A 20065-nucleotide genomic window follows, 5' to 3' on the forward strand; every position below is an offset into this window, starting at 1 on the left:
TTAATAAATAATTAAATATTGTCTATTCTAAATAATAGTAATAAATAAATTAATATAAAAAATGTCTAAAAACTCTATGGTTTTTTAATAAAAAACAATTTCCGCTAATTTTGCACCACCATAATCATCTTCAATAGGAATAGTATTATGAATTTTTTCAACTTCCAAAAGTAAAAATCTACTTTCAATTTTTAAATCTAATATAGTTACATTATGCCTTGTGGGTACTAATACTTCTTGATATTCTGATTCAGAAAATGGTTCACTAATTTCAACATCATTTGAATGAATCTCTTCAAATAATTCACTTTGATTATATAATTTATCTTCTGGATTTGCAAATTTATAGTTTTTATATAACTTATTACCAAAATCAACTTTTGATAAAAAGTCAGTAACTGAATTAAATTTTGAACCAATATATTTCAACAATTTCATTGATTTTGGAGGTTTATCTCCCCAGTTTAAAACAACGCTTGAAATATTCTTGATGGAATGTAAATCAATTAGTACTTTACCTACTGTATCATTATATCTTACTTGCCAACGAGTTGTATTATCTCCGTCATTAATTGAAAATGATGAATCACCGGGAGCTCCTTCTGTGATATTGTAGAAAGTAGCATCACCACATTCAGATATACTATCTGGGAAACTATTTGATGGTTTGAATAAAGGTAAAGTGACTGACTCATTATCTTTCAATTTAAATTTTCCTGACTTAGGATTTCTAGCAGCTAATGAAATTGTTATAAAATCATTTGCATTATTATCAATCTTCCCATTGTTCTTAATTGTAAAATCAGTAGATGTTAAGTTGAATGATAAAGTATGATTGTCGTAATGAATTGAATTATATTGTATCCCCTCTCCCAAACAAGGTATAGAAATAGGATCAAAATGCAAAACTCTTGAAATTTTACGATTATTGACTTCAAAAGTATGTCTCATCCCGGTTAGCCCTTGCATAAGAGCTTGTAAAAAACCGCCGTGAGCAGTTAAAAATGGAAAAGCAGGATGAGTTCCACCATTCTCAGTATAATTATCGTTATTTTGTTCTGAAAATTGGGCAAAAGGACCTCTTAAATATGGTTGAATAGCTTTATGTAAATAAGATTGTGATGCACATCCAGTCTCTGCTAAATTTGATGCAACTATTGAAAAAATTGAAAAAGTCATTGCTGGTCCATAACTTACTTGTTTTTGTGAATAAAATTCCATATTTATATATGCTTGATCTGTATTAATAAGATTATTACCTAACGGGTAAGTAAGCATAATTACATCTGCTTGTTTAATACCAACTGACGAGTTCATGCCTGAATATTCTAAAGTTATATTTTGTGAGTTGTTAGCAGTTGGTAAAAACATTTTGTTCGATATATCTCTATAAGTGTTGGGTACTTCCTCCCCTAGATGATCAGCCATTGAATTTATCCAATCCATCAATAATGCAATTCCAGAATTTGTATAAGCACCATTATCAACATGATTAGCATATTCATCTGGATCAGTAAGATTATATGTAACATACTTGTCAAAAGTATCATTGTATTTAGTAACATAACTTGAAAAGAATTTAGCAGCATCATTTACTATTGGAAAGGCCACCTCTCTCAAATAGTTGTCATCAGCAGCGCCACTAAGATACAATTGCCATGCAGCCATTGCTATGTTTGTATTAATATGATATTCATAGTTCAAACAAGGTCCTGTAGCCGTACAATTTCCAAATCTACCACTTGTCCATGGGTATACAGCACCTTCATAACCTTGTGGAACATTTTTTATTGCTTGTTCTCTTGTATGCATTCTATAATTCACTATACTTCTAGCATGAGTTGGGTTTAATGGTAGTATAGCTCTAAACATCCAAAGATCTGTATCCCAAAATACCATACCACCATAACTATCAGAACTAAGTCCACCAACACCTAAAGCTCCAGTTAAACCTTGAGCGTTTGGTCTAGAGTTAGCTAATAGATGATAAATAGATGCTTTAGCACCAAGATTTAATAAAGGATCAGACGGTATTTCAATTAATGGATATTCACCTAATTTTTCTTCCCAACCACTTATATGTGAGTTTATAATATCAGATGGATCTCTTTGTGAGACATTCTTAGCAAATGATAATACATCTCCAACTCCTAAATCAGAAGAAACAATACCAACTGTTTTAGATACATGAGTATAATCTAACGGTTCTATTTGTAATGTAGTCATTTGTTGCGCCTTTTTATCAGTCTTTTTGAGACTGTTAGTATGCAATGTTGAATAGATAGCACCATGAACATAATCCAAATTTATTGGCAGAAACGTTACATAAATTCCAGAATCATCATGACCAATTGTATCTAATTCACAACGTTGAGCTGAGTCAAAATCTAGTTCATCTATAACCATCACTGAAACTGATTCATTTAATCTATTTTGAATAGCAACATCAATATAACCAAGATTGATCTCTGTTCTATGAGCTAACACTGTATATTTCACATCCAACGAATCAAGCCAAGTGAATTGAGTAGTCACTATACCATTCGATAAAGACATATTTTGTACATAATTTGTAATATTATGCTGTTGTTGAGTTGGATCTAATGTATAATTTTTCCCTTCATGTTCAATTAATAATTTTAAAGTTGTCCATTGCGGTATAGCTGATATTATACTTTCGTATCCATTTTGTAAAAGTTCTGGGAAATTCGTACCTGTTGTATTTTCTTGAAGATCATAAAACCCAGCGATGAAAGCACCTGCATATCTTTTATCAAATAATGGCCAGCCATTATATAAATCATCCTCATTAGAACCTGGACCTAATTGATCATAAGTAAAACCTTGACCTAAATTTGGTATTCTACTTCCAATGTAACCATTCGCAACATAAGGTTGTTTCTGATATTGATTAGCTTCAGGAAATTTTATAGTCCCAACAACATTTAAATCTTTATCGTAAAATGCATTTTCTGAATATTTTAATTGACTAAAAATTTGTTTATTTTCAAAACTATTAACAAGATCTCGTAAATTATTGTTATCATTATCTGAATGAATTTGAATTTTCTCAGTTTTTGAAATAACTGAAGGAAATGCTTCACAAAATTTAGTATTTAATAAATGTATACTATAAAATAATATTAAATTTGCAATTATTGTCATTAATATAAATAGACTTTTATTCTTTAAAAATTGTTGAATTAAATTATGATGTTCGTCTTGATAATTATTCATCACATTCTTGCCTATTATCATAATATTTTAACATATATATATGTGAATGGGAAAGTCTAAAAACGAGTGGATATGTAGGAATGTGAAATGACACTATGAAACAATAGTCTAAAATTGTGAAAAAAGTGGAGTGAAGTAGTTGAAATAATGTAAGTGAAGTTAATATGAATTTAGCAATTGTACTTTTAAATTGTATGAGTTCGGTAAAAAACAGTCAAATTTAATTTTAATCAAATAAATTTTTATATAATTTAATTAATTCAATTGGTTTAAATTAGGCAACTCAAAGATCTCATTTTAGATCAAGAAAATTTGAAAAAAAAATTTGTTGATGGTTGTTAAAAAAAAGAAACAATATCTAAAAAGTAGATTAATAATTTTTATAATTTTCTAGTAATTCAAATCTCTGCATAATTATGTAAAGTAGAGAGAGTAAATGTCTTTTTTACAAATTTAGTCAAAAAGTTAACGAAAGAAGAACAGTTGTATAATTAAGGTCTAAGAGAGTTTGTTGAGTTATGAACCGTTGGAGTGACCCCCCACAAAGATTGGAAATAGAGTTTGTGTTGAAGAACTAAGATTGCTATTATCTACTAATAGTTCAACATTTTGTGTTAAAATGTCAAAAGATATTGTGTACCTGAATTTAAAAAAATAATTTGTGATATTTAAATGAAACGACTTTCAAAAGAAGTCCAAGAAGAGTACGGAAAAATAACAAATTAAAATCGGAGAAATTGATGTTTATTTATCATATAGATATAATTGGAATTAGATTTATAAGTATGTGACATGAACATTACTCAGATTATCATTTACATTTATAAAATCATTATTATTTCATTAAATTAAATTCTATACTTCATCTTTGTCTAAATCAGTATGATAATCATCTTCATCATATTCACTTGGTTCACGAATTACTAATGGTACAAATTCCTTTTTAGCTTCATCTTTTTCATTTTTAAATTTTTTACCAAAGAATATCAAAGTTGCCAAAAATAATGAAACTAATAAAGTAATTAAACCCCATCTTGATAAATACCATCTTAAACTTTCAATTTCTGACCTTATTGAAGAATCTAATTCTGTTGTAATTTTATGATTTGTCTCTTGAATTCTTAAAAATAGTTTTTTAACATTTAAAGTATTATCTGATTTTTGCTCACTTATTGCAACTTGTGAATCATTCTTCAATCTGAGATAATCATTATTTAATTCATCTGATATTATATTAAAATCTCTTTCTAGAATGTTGACTAATGAAATTAATTCATTTATATGTTGCTCCCTACTTCTTGTTATATCAACTCTAATTTCCTGTTGTGCACTTTCAAATAGATATTGTTCACTTTCTAATTCATATTTTTGTGCATAAATTGTTGACAATTTCGATAATTTTGAATTCAATTGGAATATTAATAGATGAATAATTTGATCACTTTGTGCATCTGTAAATCCTGCTAATTTCAATCTTGTGAAAATTTTGTACGTATCAATATATGGTTCTAAATTATCAAAAATTTCTGTTAAAAATTCATCTTTACTTGTTCCTTCTGGTAAAACTTTAGCATCACCTGGTTTAATTTGGTCATTCAATTGATTATGTATATTTTGTAAATAAGTAATTTCTTTTGGTTTTGGAGGATCTGTTGTACTTTGATTAGTTTGTGCGCTCAGAAGCTTGTTTTGCGTATTATCACTTGGTACTTGTGGTGATTTCCCTCTAATTAGTTCTTGATATAATCTCGATTGATTTGTAAACGGTCGTATTGGTGTCTTGTGATGTGATATATGTTTATTAAAATGACTAGCTGAATTGTAGAAAGATGTTGTTCTAAGATAAATGCTATACAACCTTCCTAGACATTGTTTCATAGTTATAACCAGTTGGTGAAGATTGTGTGTGTGGATTAAGTAGTTGATTGATGTACCTTTATATCTTGTTATCAGAATTATAATAATAATAGTACTTAGATATAGAGAGAGAATATATTAAAGTTTTTATTTAACAGTTAGAAAGCAAAAGACAGCAATAAATTTTAAAATGGTAACACCAAGCGAGATATGTAAATATGAAACAACAGAAAAAAGATGAACAATAATTTAGCCCCATAATATTAGCCAGTAACTTGAGCTGTTTCATCTACTGGAGATTTAAACGGATGTTCTAAAACATAATGATATAAACTTCTTGAAAAAAATTTAAAACCAAATCTAAGATGTGAAAAATAAACAACAGTTTGAGAATTTTGATGTCTATAATTTTCATCAATACAAGCAAAACCCTCTAATGTATTCATAATACCACGATCATGTTTAGCACCAATAATCAATTCAGGAGTTGTTGGAAATTCAATGTCAAATATTTCATCTTCTGGCTTTAAGTCTAGTTTATTTGTTAAAAGATTGTAACTAATTTCACGAATTCTTCTATCACAAACATTGACAAATAATGTTCTTTGATTTTCATACCCACTGATTATATCTGCAACAGTAACTTCTTCATTTGGATTATTTGGCATAAAATCTTCTTCATGAACAACATACTTTAATTTTGTAAATTTATTTACCAAAACAATTTTAGGTAAAGATTCTTTAAATTTTTTCAATTCTTCTGGATTAAAAGTATTTTTAACTGCAATTAATTCAATTAAAATTGCATTCTTGATAGCATCTAAAAAATTTGATTCACCTTCCCAACATTTAGCTGATTTTTCATAAATTGAAACATTTTGAATACTTGGAACTAAACAACTCCAAGTAATAAATTTACCAATTTCTCTTAATAACCTAACCCTTTCTGCTGCATTATGTGATTTGAGTTGAGTAAAATATTCATTTCTTATAGCTAGTGAATACTGAATTTTTTTTCTATCTGGAATTTTGATATTTCTATCAGAATCTAAATAAGGTTGAGGAATTTCAGGTGGTGGTTCTATCATCAAATTATCACTATGTAAAATTAAACCAATCGATGAAGGGGTATTTGTTTTAGGAATATGAAGTAAACAGTTTTTTAAACCGGCAGGTGTACCAGATCTTGGATCAATAACTTTCCATAATAAAGTAGGAATTGACCAAACCAATTCCCAATAATATATAACCTCAGTAAGTAAATTTTGAAAATAACGTTGGTTAGGTAATTTTTTATAATCATGAATTTTGTATTTAAAATCTAAAAAGAAAATTCTTACTAATTCAACTGAGTTTATAACAGTTTCATGAAGATTGAAAAAAATGAAATAATAAAAAGTAATATAATTTAAAACAATTTTATGAAAATGAGCTCTGAATACATCATATGTTGAATACATTTCTTTACCTGAATCTAAACCAAGATTATAACCAGATAAAAATCCTAAATTAGTAGCAGGAATAGCACTATAATCTTGCACCCCAACTATACTATCATGCAAGATATTCTTTTCTCTTCTTTTTCTTAACATCATATTGGAAACGTGCTAATTTGAAGAAGTATAATGATGGAAGGTGGTTATGTTTTCAAAAAAAGTGTTGCAAAAAAATTATAAAATTAATTTGATTAAAATCTGATTTTGTGTGCCAATCTTGTGACAATAAAAAAATTAATATATAGACTTAAATAATTCATAGAGTAGAACTAAATTTAATCAAAATTATCCAAATTTAGTTTTTTTATTTGACTATGCTTACTATTTATGAATAATCATGATGGATCTTGAATTTTTCGAACCGATCCAGGAGAGCCTACTTGATTTGAAGCTATTCCACCAGTACTTGAATTTAAACCAACTTCAGGTATCAATGATGTATGAATATTCATAGCATATATAGTCATAAACATAACGACAATATGTAAACCTAAACAGTAAGCAAAAAAAACCATTCTTGTAGTTCTTGTAGCTAAAACAGCTCTTGTTATTGATATAAATAATCTTTCTAATGGTGATAATCTTGAATTTATTCTTTCTTGTTCTTTAATTCTAAATTGTTCAATTGGATGTAATTTATTTTCATAGTTTCTTTGATAGTTTGATTGATTATTATTCTCCAAGTCATAATTGTTTGGTTTGGGGTTTAAAAATTTTCTTCCCGATGATGTTGTAGTGATATTTTTAGTACCTGGTGTTTGAAATGATTGCAAATATCTACCACGTTCATATAATTCTTCATTATCTTGTTTTAATGAATTTATTTGTCTTTTCATATCATTTATTTGATTAATTTGTTTTCTTAATTCTTCTTCCAATTCATTATTTTTTTCCCTAAATCTATCTCTTTGTTTTGTTATAATTGGTAAAATAGATGATGTATCATCTAAACCGCTTATACTTCCTCTTTCACCTGATATTCCTGAAACTATACTTCCATTTCTTATATTTGTAGGTCTTGCCAACCTACTTATTCCAGATATTAAACTTGAATTATCATTAAACCCCTGGTTTGAGTCTTGCAATTCAGCTAAATCGTTCTCTAATTTCGTGTTTAAATCTTTTAATGAACTGATCATCTGATTTGACGAGCTTAATTGTTGTTCAAGGTTATCGATTTTTGTATAGAAATCTTGATGTTGTGACCTATAATTGGCTAGTTCTTGAGTCATGGCTTTATTTCTCTCTATCACTATTGAGTCGATCTTTACATTTTTATCATCAGCTTCACTTCCTTCTTCTTCTTCATGTCCAAACTCTATTTGTCTTAATAAATGCAATTCATGTTTAATTTCTTCATAATCTGAAGTTTTATGTAATTTGGATTTTAAATTTGCAATCTCTTGATTCATTTGAGAATTCTCTCTACTCATTATCTCTAATCTAGAGTCATGTAATTTTGAACTTTCCGAAATTTGTTTTCTTAATTGGTCAACATTAGCGACAAGTAATATATTTTCACTTTCCATTTCATTGACTTTCTTTTCACATTCATTTTTGACAATATCTACGCTGTTATCAGTTTTTGATTTTGATATTTCTCTTCTTAACTCTTCATTTCTTTTCTCCAACTCAAAAATTCTCTTTTTTGACAGTTCTGAATCTCTTCTGACCATATCCAATTCTGCCATCAATGATGCTGATCCATTTTCATAATTATTAGATTGACCTTTGTTTTGATTATCCAATTGCAATTCAGTCACTTCTTTTGAAGCTCTCATTTCTTCAATTTGCTTTTGAGCAGTACTCAATTGATCCTCAAATTGCTTCTCCTTTTGTTGCCAATTACTTTCTTTTTCCTCTATTATTGATTTCATCTCGGCTTCTTTTGCTTTTAACTTTGTACTTAATAATTCTGCTGATTTTTGTTCATTCAGTAGTAGTCTTTGTTTCAATTGATCATAATCTGCTTTCTTTGATAATTCTTCTTGCAAAGCTCCAACTTCTGTTCTCAAATTTATCATATCCTTGCTTTCCATTACTGAGTCCAATGACATTTCCAACAAAGGTTTTGGATCAGGAGCCTCTGATAGTACTCTGTAGGTACCAAAAAAGTAATTTTCAACATTCTTATTCTTGTTTGTTAACGAGTCAATTTCATTCTGATATAGTTTTAGTAAAGTTTTAAATTGTTCCAATTTCTCAGAATCCTCCAATTTTCTGAACTCTTTTGTTTTTGAAGCTAAATTCTTTCTACTGATTAAACTTGATTTTTGAGATTCTTTAATTTCCAACCCCTGTTCGTCCAATTTTTTCTGTAAGGACTGTAAATCTATTTCGCTCCATGTCTGTAGGGCCTTTTCAAATACATTTGACTTAGATTCGTTATGATTAGGTTCCGATTGAGCTCTAGAAGACATAACCTTTATAGTAATTCAAATAATTTGATGATTTTCATTTAGTATGCATATATTTTTTTGACAGTTACATATTTTGATTTCTCGATCAAAGGGTAAAAGTAAGAGACAGAGTCGAGCTGGAATCATACTGACGCACAAACAATCGGGATTAGTACTAAAAGAGCTGATGATTCAACTACGAGTCTCTTTAATCTATCTTCTTCGTTTTAATTGTGCATTAATTTATACTGTAAAGAAAAATATAAACAAATAAATGAAACAGCTGTTTTGTGGGTGAAATATTCTTGTAAATGATGGTAGAATAAATGAATTTAAATGAAAGTTTCGTATGGAACTGGAGCTAAGGTTTGAGGAATGTTTTCAGTAGCAACAACAACTCTAGCTTCTCTTGGTTTAGCAGCAGCTCTTTTTAAGTTAACGTGTTCACCATTTGCTTTAGCTTCTCTTTTTTTAGCAGCGTTTGATTTAACTCTATTCAAAAATTCTTGACGACAAGCTGAATGTTTAACATGTTCAACTCTTAAGTTAACTCTTTTTTCAATATATCTGTTTCCAACAACTTTGTTAATGATGACACCAACTGATGATTTGGTAACATTGTAAACAATACCAGTTTTACCGTGGTAGTATTTGTGTGGCATACCTTTTTGAATTGAACCATTGGCTTTTATATCAACAATATCACCAACTTTGTAAACTTTTAAGTAGGTTGATAATGGAATAGCACCATGTTTTTTAAAATCCCTTTGGAAAGCGTATCTAGTACCTGATCTGTAACCACGACTATAAAGAAAGTTAGTATATGAATACTCTAAGACGCTTATGTATTATTTTATGGAAGTACTATGAGTATGAATCTTATATGTGTTTTCTTTGAAATGATGATATTGACAATTTAAATTTAAAATTTTCGTCTTGATAAATAACAACTCCTTCTTGGAAATGATTCAACAGGTGGTGATGATTCTAAAATAATTGCGTAGCTAATTAATAATGATAAATCGAACATGTTTTGGAGTTTGTAGATAATATTTTTCTTCTTTTGTGATGGTGCTTTTCAATGACTCTTTAAAGATTGATTCAAATTAACTCTTTCAATGTGAAATATTGGAAATAGTCTTAATGACAAATCTTCTACTCATACTATCCATTTTGAACGTTATATTTTATCTCACATACGATTTACCCATTTTTGTATATTGATATTAAGTTGTTGTTAATGTATTGGTAAAAATTCTAAAAAAAAAATTTCAAATAATTTTTCACTATTACAAGGAGAGAGAGAGAGAGAGAGAGAGAGAGAGAAAGTGTAACAAAATTTAGTAAGTAAATTTACTTTGTACTAATTTAGTACAGAGCGCGACAGATTTAATACGATAATATGTATTTTGTGCATTAGTGTAATTTGGTAGCTATTTAGGCCATCAAAATGTTTATAGCCCTAACAATGTGTATTCACACGTGGAAGTTTGCATCCAATTTACAACTTGAAACACCTCATGAAATAGTCAAAGATTGGATGCAAATATGAGAGAACGTGCTGATATGAACCCAATTATATGTATACTTGGTATATTTATATGGAATATATACTCCTATTAATTTACATGTAAAAATTTTTATTAAAAAAACCAAAGAAGAATGTATGAATGAAAATGGATAATAATAGTAAATAATTGATCAGCTAATTTATTCTTCTTCTTCAGCATCACCACCTTCTTCTGAGTTTTTCTTTTGTGATTTTCTCTTATTTCTACCTGGTCTTCCACCACCGTATGGGGAAGTTGGAGCAAAATCAATATGTTTTTGTGAATCTAATCTAACAGTGAATGATGGAACATTAACAATTTGTCTACCAACAGCAATGTGTCTTTGTGAGATTAAAACTCTAGCATGATGGATTGATCTAGCTAAACCTAATTTGAAAACTTGAGTTTGTAATCTTCTTTCCAAGAAATCTTCAATTCTTAAAGCTAAGACATAATCTAATTTCATTTTATCTTCTGATAAAACACCAACTCTAACTAATCTTCTAATTAAAGCATTACCTTCAAATAATCTTTTGGTATCTTTTTCATCTCTGGTTAATAAATCACGAGCAGCTCTTCTAATTTTTGATAATTGGAAACCAATTCTGTAAATTTCTCTTTTATTCTTTAAACCGTATTCACCAGCTAATTTTAATTCAGCATCTAAACGAGCTGATTCGTATGGTCTAGCTGGAGTGGAGTAGGTTTTTGAGTAAGTTCTTGGAGCACCTTTAAAACATAAAGTTAGAATCAAAGTTCAAAATTATATCAACTAGTAAATTTCAAGGTCAAAAGAGTCGGTTAATGAGGGATCCTACACTCTCAATGAAAAACTGAATCAAAAAAATGCAATTACAAAACCTTTAACCATTATTTGATTCAAATCGGAAAATTGAATGTCATCAAAATATTTTTAATTATACCTGAAAAGTTGTAACAATCATAAACCTGAACACAAGTTCGTTAGATGATTGAATACAAATTCAACAGTGTCTTTATTGTATAATCGAATGAACTTATGACAAAAAATTCCTGAATTTGAACAATAAACTTTTAAAAAAAAATTTATTCATAATGTTCTTTCTGTAACTGAAGTGTCGGGAATTCAGAAACATAATCAAATTTAAAGGTTTTTGGCATTCTCAGATTGTAAATTTAATCAAAGAAAGGAGGACCCGAACCTCAACGACCAGTAAGCACCATCTTCAGAATAAAAAAAAATTGATAAAATCAAAATTTAACATCTTCGATAGTTCTGAAATCGTTCATATAAAGGTTGCTATCATTAAGCCAACTAGCTTTTGATAAATGTAATTAGTATAATGTAAATGATATATTGGAACATACGTGGCATATTGAATCAGTTGATGTAGTTGTTAGATGAATGTAAAAGAAGAGTAAAAGTGAAAATAAAAATTACTTTGAGAAAATCAAAACTGAAAAATTTGTAAAGTGAAAAAAAATTATTAGATGGAGTTATATACAGGTACATGAAAAAAACTATTGTTTGTATGGTAGCTCTCTTTTTCGAACTTAAAGTAAACTTATATAGCTAAATATCAAACACCAAGTAGTATGATTCCACAAATACAATTACAGGTTTAGTCTCTCACATTGATAGGTTACTTATTTGACTGACCTCTGAGAAGTGGAAGAGCAGAAACGGTATGCCTTCGCTAGTTAACATCTCAATTTGAGCTTTTGTTTTACCACATTTCGTATCTATTTCACTCAAACTATTCAATTTAAGTGAAAATCTCGAGTTTTATATTCTTGGTCGTTTCGAGTTTGGTTACAACTGCATTTTTCAATTTTAGAGATGAAAAGTGGTTCTTCATTTGATTTGTGCAAAATTGGTTGCAAAACGTATGAAAATTGCTCTAGACCACGAAACTAACAAAATATCGTTCATGATACAGAGCTTCCAAAGGATTAATCTTATTACATCCATTAGCAAGTTATTTAGCTAAGAGAGAGAGTTTAATTTTCTTAAACCAATTCCAGTCCATACTACAAATTCATGGTAAAGTAATCAGTTCATATTCTCACTTGTAAAGACTATATTTAAATTAAAATTACACACTAACAAGCAACAGACGTCTCTACTCAAAAAAACTCGTGTTTTGATTTAAAAAAGCAGGAATTCTAAATGATCTTAATCTCTTAAATTGTTTCTGGACTATGTTTCTCATCAATTGACTCTATTACTTCTCTCAGTTCAATATTTTCTTTATAATAAACGAACAATATGTAATATGTTAATGTAATTGAAATGATAGCGATAAAACAAGCACAAGTAAATACAAATATCGGTTGATAGAACCAGCAGGTGGCACAAGTTGGTATCCACATTAAAATTGTTAATTTTTAAAGAAATAATTTATCATTGTAGGCTTTGGTAGTCATATTTAGACAATAAATCTAGATTTCGATATGAAACAAAAAAAAGAATGATGGAAAACTTTTCAATAAACAAGAATAACGAACTAGAAGTTGATGTTTTGATGAATAAATTCATCATAATAATTATGGGTTTAAAAGTTATGAACTTTTATTTTAATTAAAAGTTAGAACCTAGCTTTTTTAACTAGTTAAAATTTATATAAATTAATAATTACACGACGAAGAGTATTAAATAATAATATTAATTATTGATATATGAAATTTTTCAGTAATTCAATCAGATTCAAATTTAAATACATCATCAATTTGAGAGACAACACCTCAGAATATCATATTCAACTATCATTTTCACTATCGTTTTCATTAAACTTCATGTAAAAACAAGTTAATGAAGTTTATAGCATTAATATCAGGAGGTAAAGATTCATTTTATAATATATATCATTGTTTATCCCAAGGACATGAATTAATTGCAATTGGTAATTTATATCCAAATGACACGAATAAAGATGAGATTGATTCTTTTATGTTTCAAACCGTTGGTCATGATATTATAGATTATTATAGTCAAATTTTAGAGGTACCATTATACAAACAACCAATTACCGGTTCTTCATCAAATCAAGAATTAGAATATCTGTATACTGAAAATGATGAAATTGAGGATTTGTATCAATTAATCTCGACTATTAAAGACTGTCATCCAAGTATAGAGGCAGTTAGTTGTGGAGCTATTTTATCTCATTATCAAAGAACAAGAGTTGAAAATATTTGTGGTAGATTAAATTTAACTTCATTAACTTATTTATGGCAAAGAAATCAAAATGATTTAATGCTTGAAATGTGTAATAATGGATTAGATGCGAGATTGATAAAAGTTGCAGCAATTGGATTAAATGCAAAACATTTGGGAAAATCTTTGAAAGAAATGTATCCTCATTTATTAAAGTTGAATCAGATGTATGATGTTCATATATGTGGAGAGGGAGGAGAATTTGAAACAATTGTATTAGACTGTCCTTTTTTCAAAAAGAAAAAACTACAGATTGTGGATCAAGAAGTAATCACTCATTCTAATGATGTATTTTATTTAAAATTGAAAGTTGAATTAGTTGATAAAGATCAGTCACGATTAACATTAGTACAACCGCCACCATTATTGGATACAGACTTATTGTCAATAGCACAAACCGAGTCATTACACGAAGACGTCTCAGCTCAAAGTGTATCACATTTCAATTCAAGTCACATACCCAACCTCAAAATTACAACCACATCAAGCAAAATTTTCATTTCAAATCTAACTTCAAACGCCGAGACTATTGAAGACCAAACAAGAGAAATTTTTGAACAATTGCTGGCAATTCTAAAAGATTTTGATTTAACATTCAATGATGTACAGCATGTAAATGTCCTATTATCAGATATGTCATTATTCGCTCGAATGAACAAAATTTATTCCACTTTTTTCACAAACATATATTTACCACCTTCAAGAATTTGTGTGGAGACTGATATATCAACGACCGTTCAAATTTCATGCATCGTTCCAAAAATTACACATTCTAAAACAGGAATTCACATAAGATCAAGATCGTATTGGGGACCTCAAAATATTGGTCCATATTCTCAAAGTATAGTGGATCTACAATCTAAGTACAAATTGGCTAGTTTATCAGGTCAAATTCCATTAATACCGGCAACTATGGATATTTCAGAGAACAATATTGCATATAATGCTGCGTTATCATTACAACATTTATCAAGGGTTAAAAATTTGGTAGGCGTTGTTAAGAGTGCCTCAATAATCTGCTTTGTTACAAATAGTGCGTACATTCCAATTATTAGAGAATGTTGGGCTCGATTTATTAATCTTAAATGTGATTCTGATTCTCATTATAAAAATAATTTAATCATTGCTGAAGTACGAGCATTACCTAGAGGTGCAGATGTCGAATGGGGAGGTTTTAGTTTTGAAGAATTTAACTTGGAAACTTATTACGATGAAGATGAAGATGAAGAAACTGCCAATAAGAGGGAGAATTCAGATAATAGTTTTGCTTCAAAGAAAGAAATAATTGATTCTAGTCTACCCAAATTTGAATATCATAATATATGTTCAATTGCAAAGGACTCATATAGATTCATTTCAATTTTCACCTCAGATGAACACCATTTAAAACAATTCATAAATGATTTACCGGAATCAATATTTATCACTTTGTTGACCACTGAGGTTATTGATGATATTGATGCAGAATATATACCAGTTAGGACGCTATATAATCACGAAGGTATTCAATTTAAATACGCTTTAATCATAAGACAAGAGTCGCATTAACTAGTGTATAAGTTGTAAAAAGTACGCATGTATCTGCACCTAATATATAATGATTAATGATAGCATAAAGTATCAACTTTAGTTTCTAGAAATAACAGAGGTGAATTAACTCAACTTTAAATCTAAGACTAATTAAAATACGTTATATCTAATAATATAAATATATCATCTAACAAAACTTTTCAATAAACCACTAACAAAACAAACAGAATTGAAAACCATTTTCGTAACACGTCATCACAATTATTTTATAGCTTGTTCTATTTAGCAACATCACTACCATCATTTTGAGGACCTTTATAAATTAGTTCATCAGGAACTTCAATACCCTTTGATCTACACATTTCTATTAATTTAATATTCTCATCTCTCAATTGATCAATATAATCAGCACTTTTAGTCAATATGTTTAGTTCTGATCTATTCTCCAGTTCTGTTAAATTTGGAGTTAATGATACTATTTTGTCAAATTCTGATCTTATATTTTCTCTTCTTTTTTGTTCTGATGCTATATGATGAGCCTAATAGAATTTGTCAGTAAGGGTTTTCTTTAAAAAGTTTTTGATAACTCTAATGATACATACTTTCTTCTGTTCGTCTGATAATGTCGATGATTTTGTTTTTTTCTTCAGTTTACCTGATGCATTTGGTGACTCTTCAACCGTAGGTTCTTCTAGTTTGTTTTCATCTGTGATAGTAGATACTGCTTCGGGAGAGCTACTATTCGCTGACATTAAGGCTACTCGAAGTGATGTAAATGAATTTGTAAATTAGTTGGTCCTCACTGTTTCTGATTTAAAAGTAATTTAATTCATGGTACGTTTCATATTCTTTGGAGAAATACGTGTACTTCATCAGACATTATAATATACGATCAAGATAGTAAGACTTTTTCAAAAAAGACTGATTTAGAAGCCAAAGAAGCGAATAATGAAGAATGATCAAATAGAATGATAACTAAAAGTAACTTTTCATTTTGTTATATTAATATAAATATAAATTTAAATATAATTTAAGCACTCAACAAAACACTATAACAATTTAAATAAATTTTCATCTTATCTAATCCTTCTCTTAAACGGTTAAATTTCAACCTATAATAATATAGCACCAGCAGCAATAGCAGCCACGGCTCCAGCAATGTTTACTCCTCTGATTGCATCTCCAGCTTGAGATTTTGTACCTGCACTTGTTGCATTTGCTTTAATTGTAGCATTCTTATGATGATGACCTGAAACTTTATTTGTTCCCTTTTTAGAAACAGCTGAAACTAAAGTAATTGAAGAAATTAATGATAAAATTATAATTTTTAATTGCATGATTTAAAATTGAACTGAGTTATATGGAGAACTAGGTTGATATATGTGACAAAAGAAAACTCAAAATTCATTTGTAAAATTGAGTTATCATTTCATGGATTATATATATAATATTTGGATTAGTATTATTTGATTACCAACTTGTTGTTTCCTAATTGTTTTGTAAGTTTTTGAAAATCAATCAACAGCAAAAGAACTATAATAAAGAGCATAACAAATAATTATTTAAGGGATCCCTGACAAATGAACCAATCACTGAGAAAAGATTAGTTGACATGAGCCTATGTCAAAATCTCTTGAAGTTTACTAATTTGTTTTAATGATTTTAAATGACATTTTTAAAATCATGTCCACCTAACAACTCATAGATATCAAATTCTAGATCTCTTAAGCAAAAAAATAACAGACTTACACGTACTAATGAAGTAGAGTGAATATTCAGATCTATTGATAAAGTGTTTTTGAATTTTGAGAGTTTACTAATATTTTTATAAGTTATATTTGAACCCCTTAAGTATTTGAAAGCTTTTCAGAATTACCCCTTAAATCTTACTAAATTTATTTATTAAAACTTATTATGTGCAATATTGTTTATTTTTACAACCAAATTTAAAAAAAGTTAAAACACGTATAACACATCAAAGATTTAATCTCAATATGTCACCATTTGATGGTGGCGTTGAACTACCGCCTCCAAATAATGTTGAACCAACTTTAACACTTCTTACAAAAGAATTATTTGATAAAATTTATGGAGTATCTAGAGAAAATTTGGGTGAAGCTAGAACTTTGACAGAAAGGAAAGCTCAAATTATCAATGAATTCATCGATACATTTAGAACTCACATAGGTAGTAATATGTTCCCAAGTTCAAAACTAATATTTCCTGAGAAATCTGGTAGATTATATTTCATTCAAGAAAAAACTTTAGCTACATTAATTATTAAAATGTATAATATTCCAAAGGAGTCAGAAGATTATAAATTTCTTTTTAATTGGAATAGAGGATATCAAGCTTCCAAAAGATTTTCACTGGATGAAAGGAAATTGAGAGATTTGGCAATCCAAGCTTCCAGAATTATTGCACATCGTAGAGAAGTAACTGAGTTTGAAGAATATACAGTATCTGATATCAATAAGGCATTAGATGATATAAAAGATGATAATAAGCAAGAAACAAAAATTAGAGTCCTTAAACCCATTTTTGATCATTTAAGATTAGAAGAATTAAGATGGTTTATCCAATTTATTTTAAAAAAACCGATTCTACAAAATATAGAAAAATTATTCTTCAATAGTTGGCATCCAGATGCTTATAGATTATTTAGTCTTTGCAACAATTTAGAAATGACATTCAATAGTCTTTGGGATCCTGAAAAGAGATTAACAAAACAAGATTTAACATTACATCCTCGTTTCAAATTCAAACCTCAATTAGCAACGAGACTAAATCAAAATTATGATGCAATTGTTAAAAAATTACATAAAACTATCCCCATGGATGAGGTATACGAGACTAAATTGAAAGAATGGAATCTACAAGATAAATTTTATATTGAAGAAAAAATGGATGGTGATAGAATGTTGTTACATAAAGATGGTGATCACTTCAAATTTTTTACGAGGAGGTTAAAAGATTATTCCTTTTTGTATGGAGAGAAACTTCATGTTGGAGGATTAACTAAATATCTTGCTAATGCATTTGCAAGTAATGTTAAATCAGTAATACTTGATGGAGAAATGGTTGCTTGGGATTATGAAAGAGAAGCAATTTTACCATTTGGAACCCTTAAATCGCTGGCGATTCAAGAAGGTGTCCGCCAATTTACTACTATTGACGAATACGATCAAATTAAAAGCTATCCTTATTATTTGGTATTTGACATATTATATTTGAATGGTAAAGATTTGACTAATTATCCGTTATTTTTCAGGAAAAATATTTTAAAAAAGATTATTAATCCAGTTCCTCATAGATTTGAAATTCATGAAACACGAATTGGTTCAGGTTCAGCAGACATTGAAAGAGCAGTTAGAGAAGTTGTTCAATCAAGAGGAGAAGGTTTAGTTTTAAAGCACCTTCAATCAAAATATTTCATAGATTCGTACCGCAACGCGGATTGGATTAAAGTAAAACCAGAGTATTTAGAGGAGTTAGGTGAAAATCTTGATTTAGTTGTTATTGGTAAAACCCCCGGTGCTAAAAATGCATACATGATGGGTTTGAGAAATAATGAGGATGGTTCGTACTATAGTTTTTGTACTTCGGGAAATGGATTTAAGCATTCAGACTTTAGCACAATTGAAAGATTAACAAATGGAAAATGGGTTGAATTAGCTAAACAAAGACCACCAGAATCACTTATTAAATTTGGTAGAAAACTTCCAGAATTCTGGATAGATCCCAATGATTCATTAGTATTGGAAATCAGAGCAAGATCAATTGATGTTAGACCCGAATTAACTTATGCTGTTGGAACCACTTTACATAATTTATACACAAGACAAATTAGAGAAGATAAACCGATTGACGATTGTTTAACATTACAAGATTATTTAGAATTAAAAAAAGATCATACCAGAGGTCTTGAAAAGAAACAAACTGCACTTAACAGAAAGCGTAATTTTAATCTTATGACTTCATTTAATAACCCAATTGAATTGAAGAAAGTAAAAATAGAATCGGATTTATTTTCAAATTTTGAATTTCTTATAATGAGTGATAAAAAAGATTTTGATGGATCAATTACACCCAAAGATAAACTAAAGGAGTTAGTTAAAAGATATGGTGGTCATATTGTTCATTCTTTAAATCCAAACACTGATCGTCAAATTCTTGCAATTACCGAAATACAACTACCAGTTGGATCAAATTATCTTGAACAAGGTATTGATCTAATCAAACCTTCATGGATATTGGAATGTGTAAAAAGAAATAGAATTGTTCAAATTGAACCATATTTCGTATTTGCTACTAAAAATTGGGACATGTATCAACAAAGAGTTGATGAATTTGGAGATTCATACATCATTCATACACCAATGAAAACAATTAATACCCCTACTTTAAAAAAGTATGAACTTGAAAAATTGAGATCAGAATTTGAATGGTGGCATTCAAATAAACCTTTGTTATATCTTTTCAGAGGTGTTGATTTTTTTGTTTTAGGAGATTCATTATCTACACAAGTATTGAAAGAACGAATCCAAAGATTCGGTGGTAATATTACTGAAGATTATGTCAATTGTGGATATATTGTTATTCCAAAAGTAGAAGAAATTAAAAATAGAGATAAAACTTTTTTCAGAATTAAAAGAATATATAGAGAAATTGATGAAAATTTGGAAATTAGAGATGGTAAATTTATGAATAAATTACCATTTACTGTGTTAGAAGGATTTATTGAAGCATCTATTGATGTAAATTGCATAGTTGACCCACAAGATCACAAACTAGTATAGC

At 28.7% G+C, this 20065-nt stretch overlaps 10 protein-coding genes across 10 annotated transcripts; 2 read left to right on the top strand and 8 right to left on the bottom strand. All coding sequences in view use genetic code 12, as the record gives it.

Annotated features, from left to right (window-relative positions):
* Positions 1-84: 84 nt before the first annotated feature.
* Positions 85-3258, bottom strand: ATC1 (alpha,alpha-trehalase; the record flags this gene model as incomplete). The annotated part of the gene is made up of 1 exon (XM_051765496.1): positions 85-3258. The coding sequence occupies one exon, from the start codon at positions 3256-3258 to the stop codon at positions 85-87; it is 3174 nt and encodes a 1057-aa protein (XP_051618804.1).
* Positions 3259-4092: 834 nt separating this feature from the next.
* Positions 4093-5115, bottom strand: KGF54_004764 (uncharacterized protein; the record flags this gene model as incomplete). Its single annotated transcript, XM_051765497.1, has 1 exon — positions 4093-5115. One exon carries the CDS (start codon positions 5113-5115, stop codon positions 4093-4095), a length of 1023 nt encoding a protein of 340 aa, XP_051618805.1.
* Positions 5116-5357: 242 nt separating this feature from the next.
* Positions 5358-6689, bottom strand: KGF54_004765 (uncharacterized protein; the record flags this gene model as incomplete). The annotated part of the gene is made up of 1 exon (XM_051765498.1): positions 5358-6689. One exon carries the CDS (start codon positions 6687-6689, stop codon positions 5358-5360), a length of 1332 nt encoding a protein of 443 aa, XP_051618806.1.
* Positions 6690-6925: 236 nt separating this feature from the next.
* On the bottom strand, positions 6926-9010 carry KGF54_004766 (uncharacterized protein; the record flags this gene model as incomplete). The annotated part of the gene is made up of 1 exon (XM_051765499.1): positions 6926-9010. The coding sequence occupies one exon, from the start codon at positions 9008-9010 to the stop codon at positions 6926-6928; it is 2085 nt and encodes a 694-aa protein (XP_051618807.1).
* A 311-nt stretch (positions 9011-9321) lies between these two features.
* On the bottom strand, positions 9322-10200 carry RPL21A (60S ribosomal protein eL21; the record flags this gene model as incomplete). Its single annotated transcript, XM_051765500.1, has 2 exons — positions 9322-9793; positions 10190-10200. The coding sequence occupies 2 exons, from the start codon at positions 10198-10200 to the stop codon at positions 9322-9324; spliced, it is 483 nt and encodes a 160-aa protein (XP_051618808.1).
* A 499-nt stretch (positions 10201-10699) lies between these two features.
* Positions 10700-11893, bottom strand: RPS9B (40S ribosomal protein uS4; the record flags this gene model as incomplete). The annotated part of the gene is made up of 2 exons (XM_051765501.1): positions 10700-11268; positions 11887-11893. 2 exons carry the CDS (start codon positions 11891-11893, stop codon positions 10700-10702), a joined length of 576 nt encoding a protein of 191 aa, XP_051618809.1.
* A 1437-nt stretch (positions 11894-13330) lies between these two features.
* KGF54_004769 (diphthine--ammonia ligase) lies at positions 13331-15283 on the top strand (the record flags this gene model as incomplete). Its single annotated transcript, XM_051765502.1, has 1 exon — positions 13331-15283. One exon carries the CDS (start codon positions 13331-13333, stop codon positions 15281-15283), a length of 1953 nt encoding a protein of 650 aa, XP_051618810.1.
* A 260-nt stretch (positions 15284-15543) lies between these two features.
* INO4 (Ino4p) lies at positions 15544-16017 on the bottom strand (the record flags this gene model as incomplete). Its single annotated transcript, XM_051765504.1, has 2 exons — positions 15544-15804; positions 15868-16017. The coding sequence occupies 2 exons, from the start codon at positions 16015-16017 to the stop codon at positions 15544-15546; spliced, it is 411 nt and encodes a 136-aa protein (XP_051618811.1).
* A 360-nt stretch (positions 16018-16377) lies between these two features.
* KGF54_004771 (uncharacterized protein) lies at positions 16378-16602 on the bottom strand (the record flags this gene model as incomplete). The annotated part of the gene is made up of 1 exon (XM_051765505.1): positions 16378-16602. One exon carries the CDS (start codon positions 16600-16602, stop codon positions 16378-16380), a length of 225 nt encoding a protein of 74 aa, XP_051618812.1.
* A 657-nt stretch (positions 16603-17259) lies between these two features.
* LIG4 (DNA ligase (ATP)) lies at positions 17260-20064 on the top strand (the record flags this gene model as incomplete). The annotated part of the gene is made up of 1 exon (XM_051765506.1): positions 17260-20064. One exon carries the CDS (start codon positions 17260-17262, stop codon positions 20062-20064), a length of 2805 nt encoding a protein of 934 aa, XP_051618813.1.
* Position 20065: the final 1 nt, after the last annotated feature.

This window comes from Candida jiufengensis (genome assembly GCF_024610255.1).
Source record: "Candida jiufengensis strain CBS 10846 chromosome Unknown scaffold1, whole genome shotgun sequence".
In the NCBI taxonomy this organism is placed as follows: domain Eukaryota; kingdom Fungi; phylum Ascomycota; class Pichiomycetes; order Serinales; family Debaryomycetaceae; genus Lodderomyces; species Lodderomyces jiufengensis.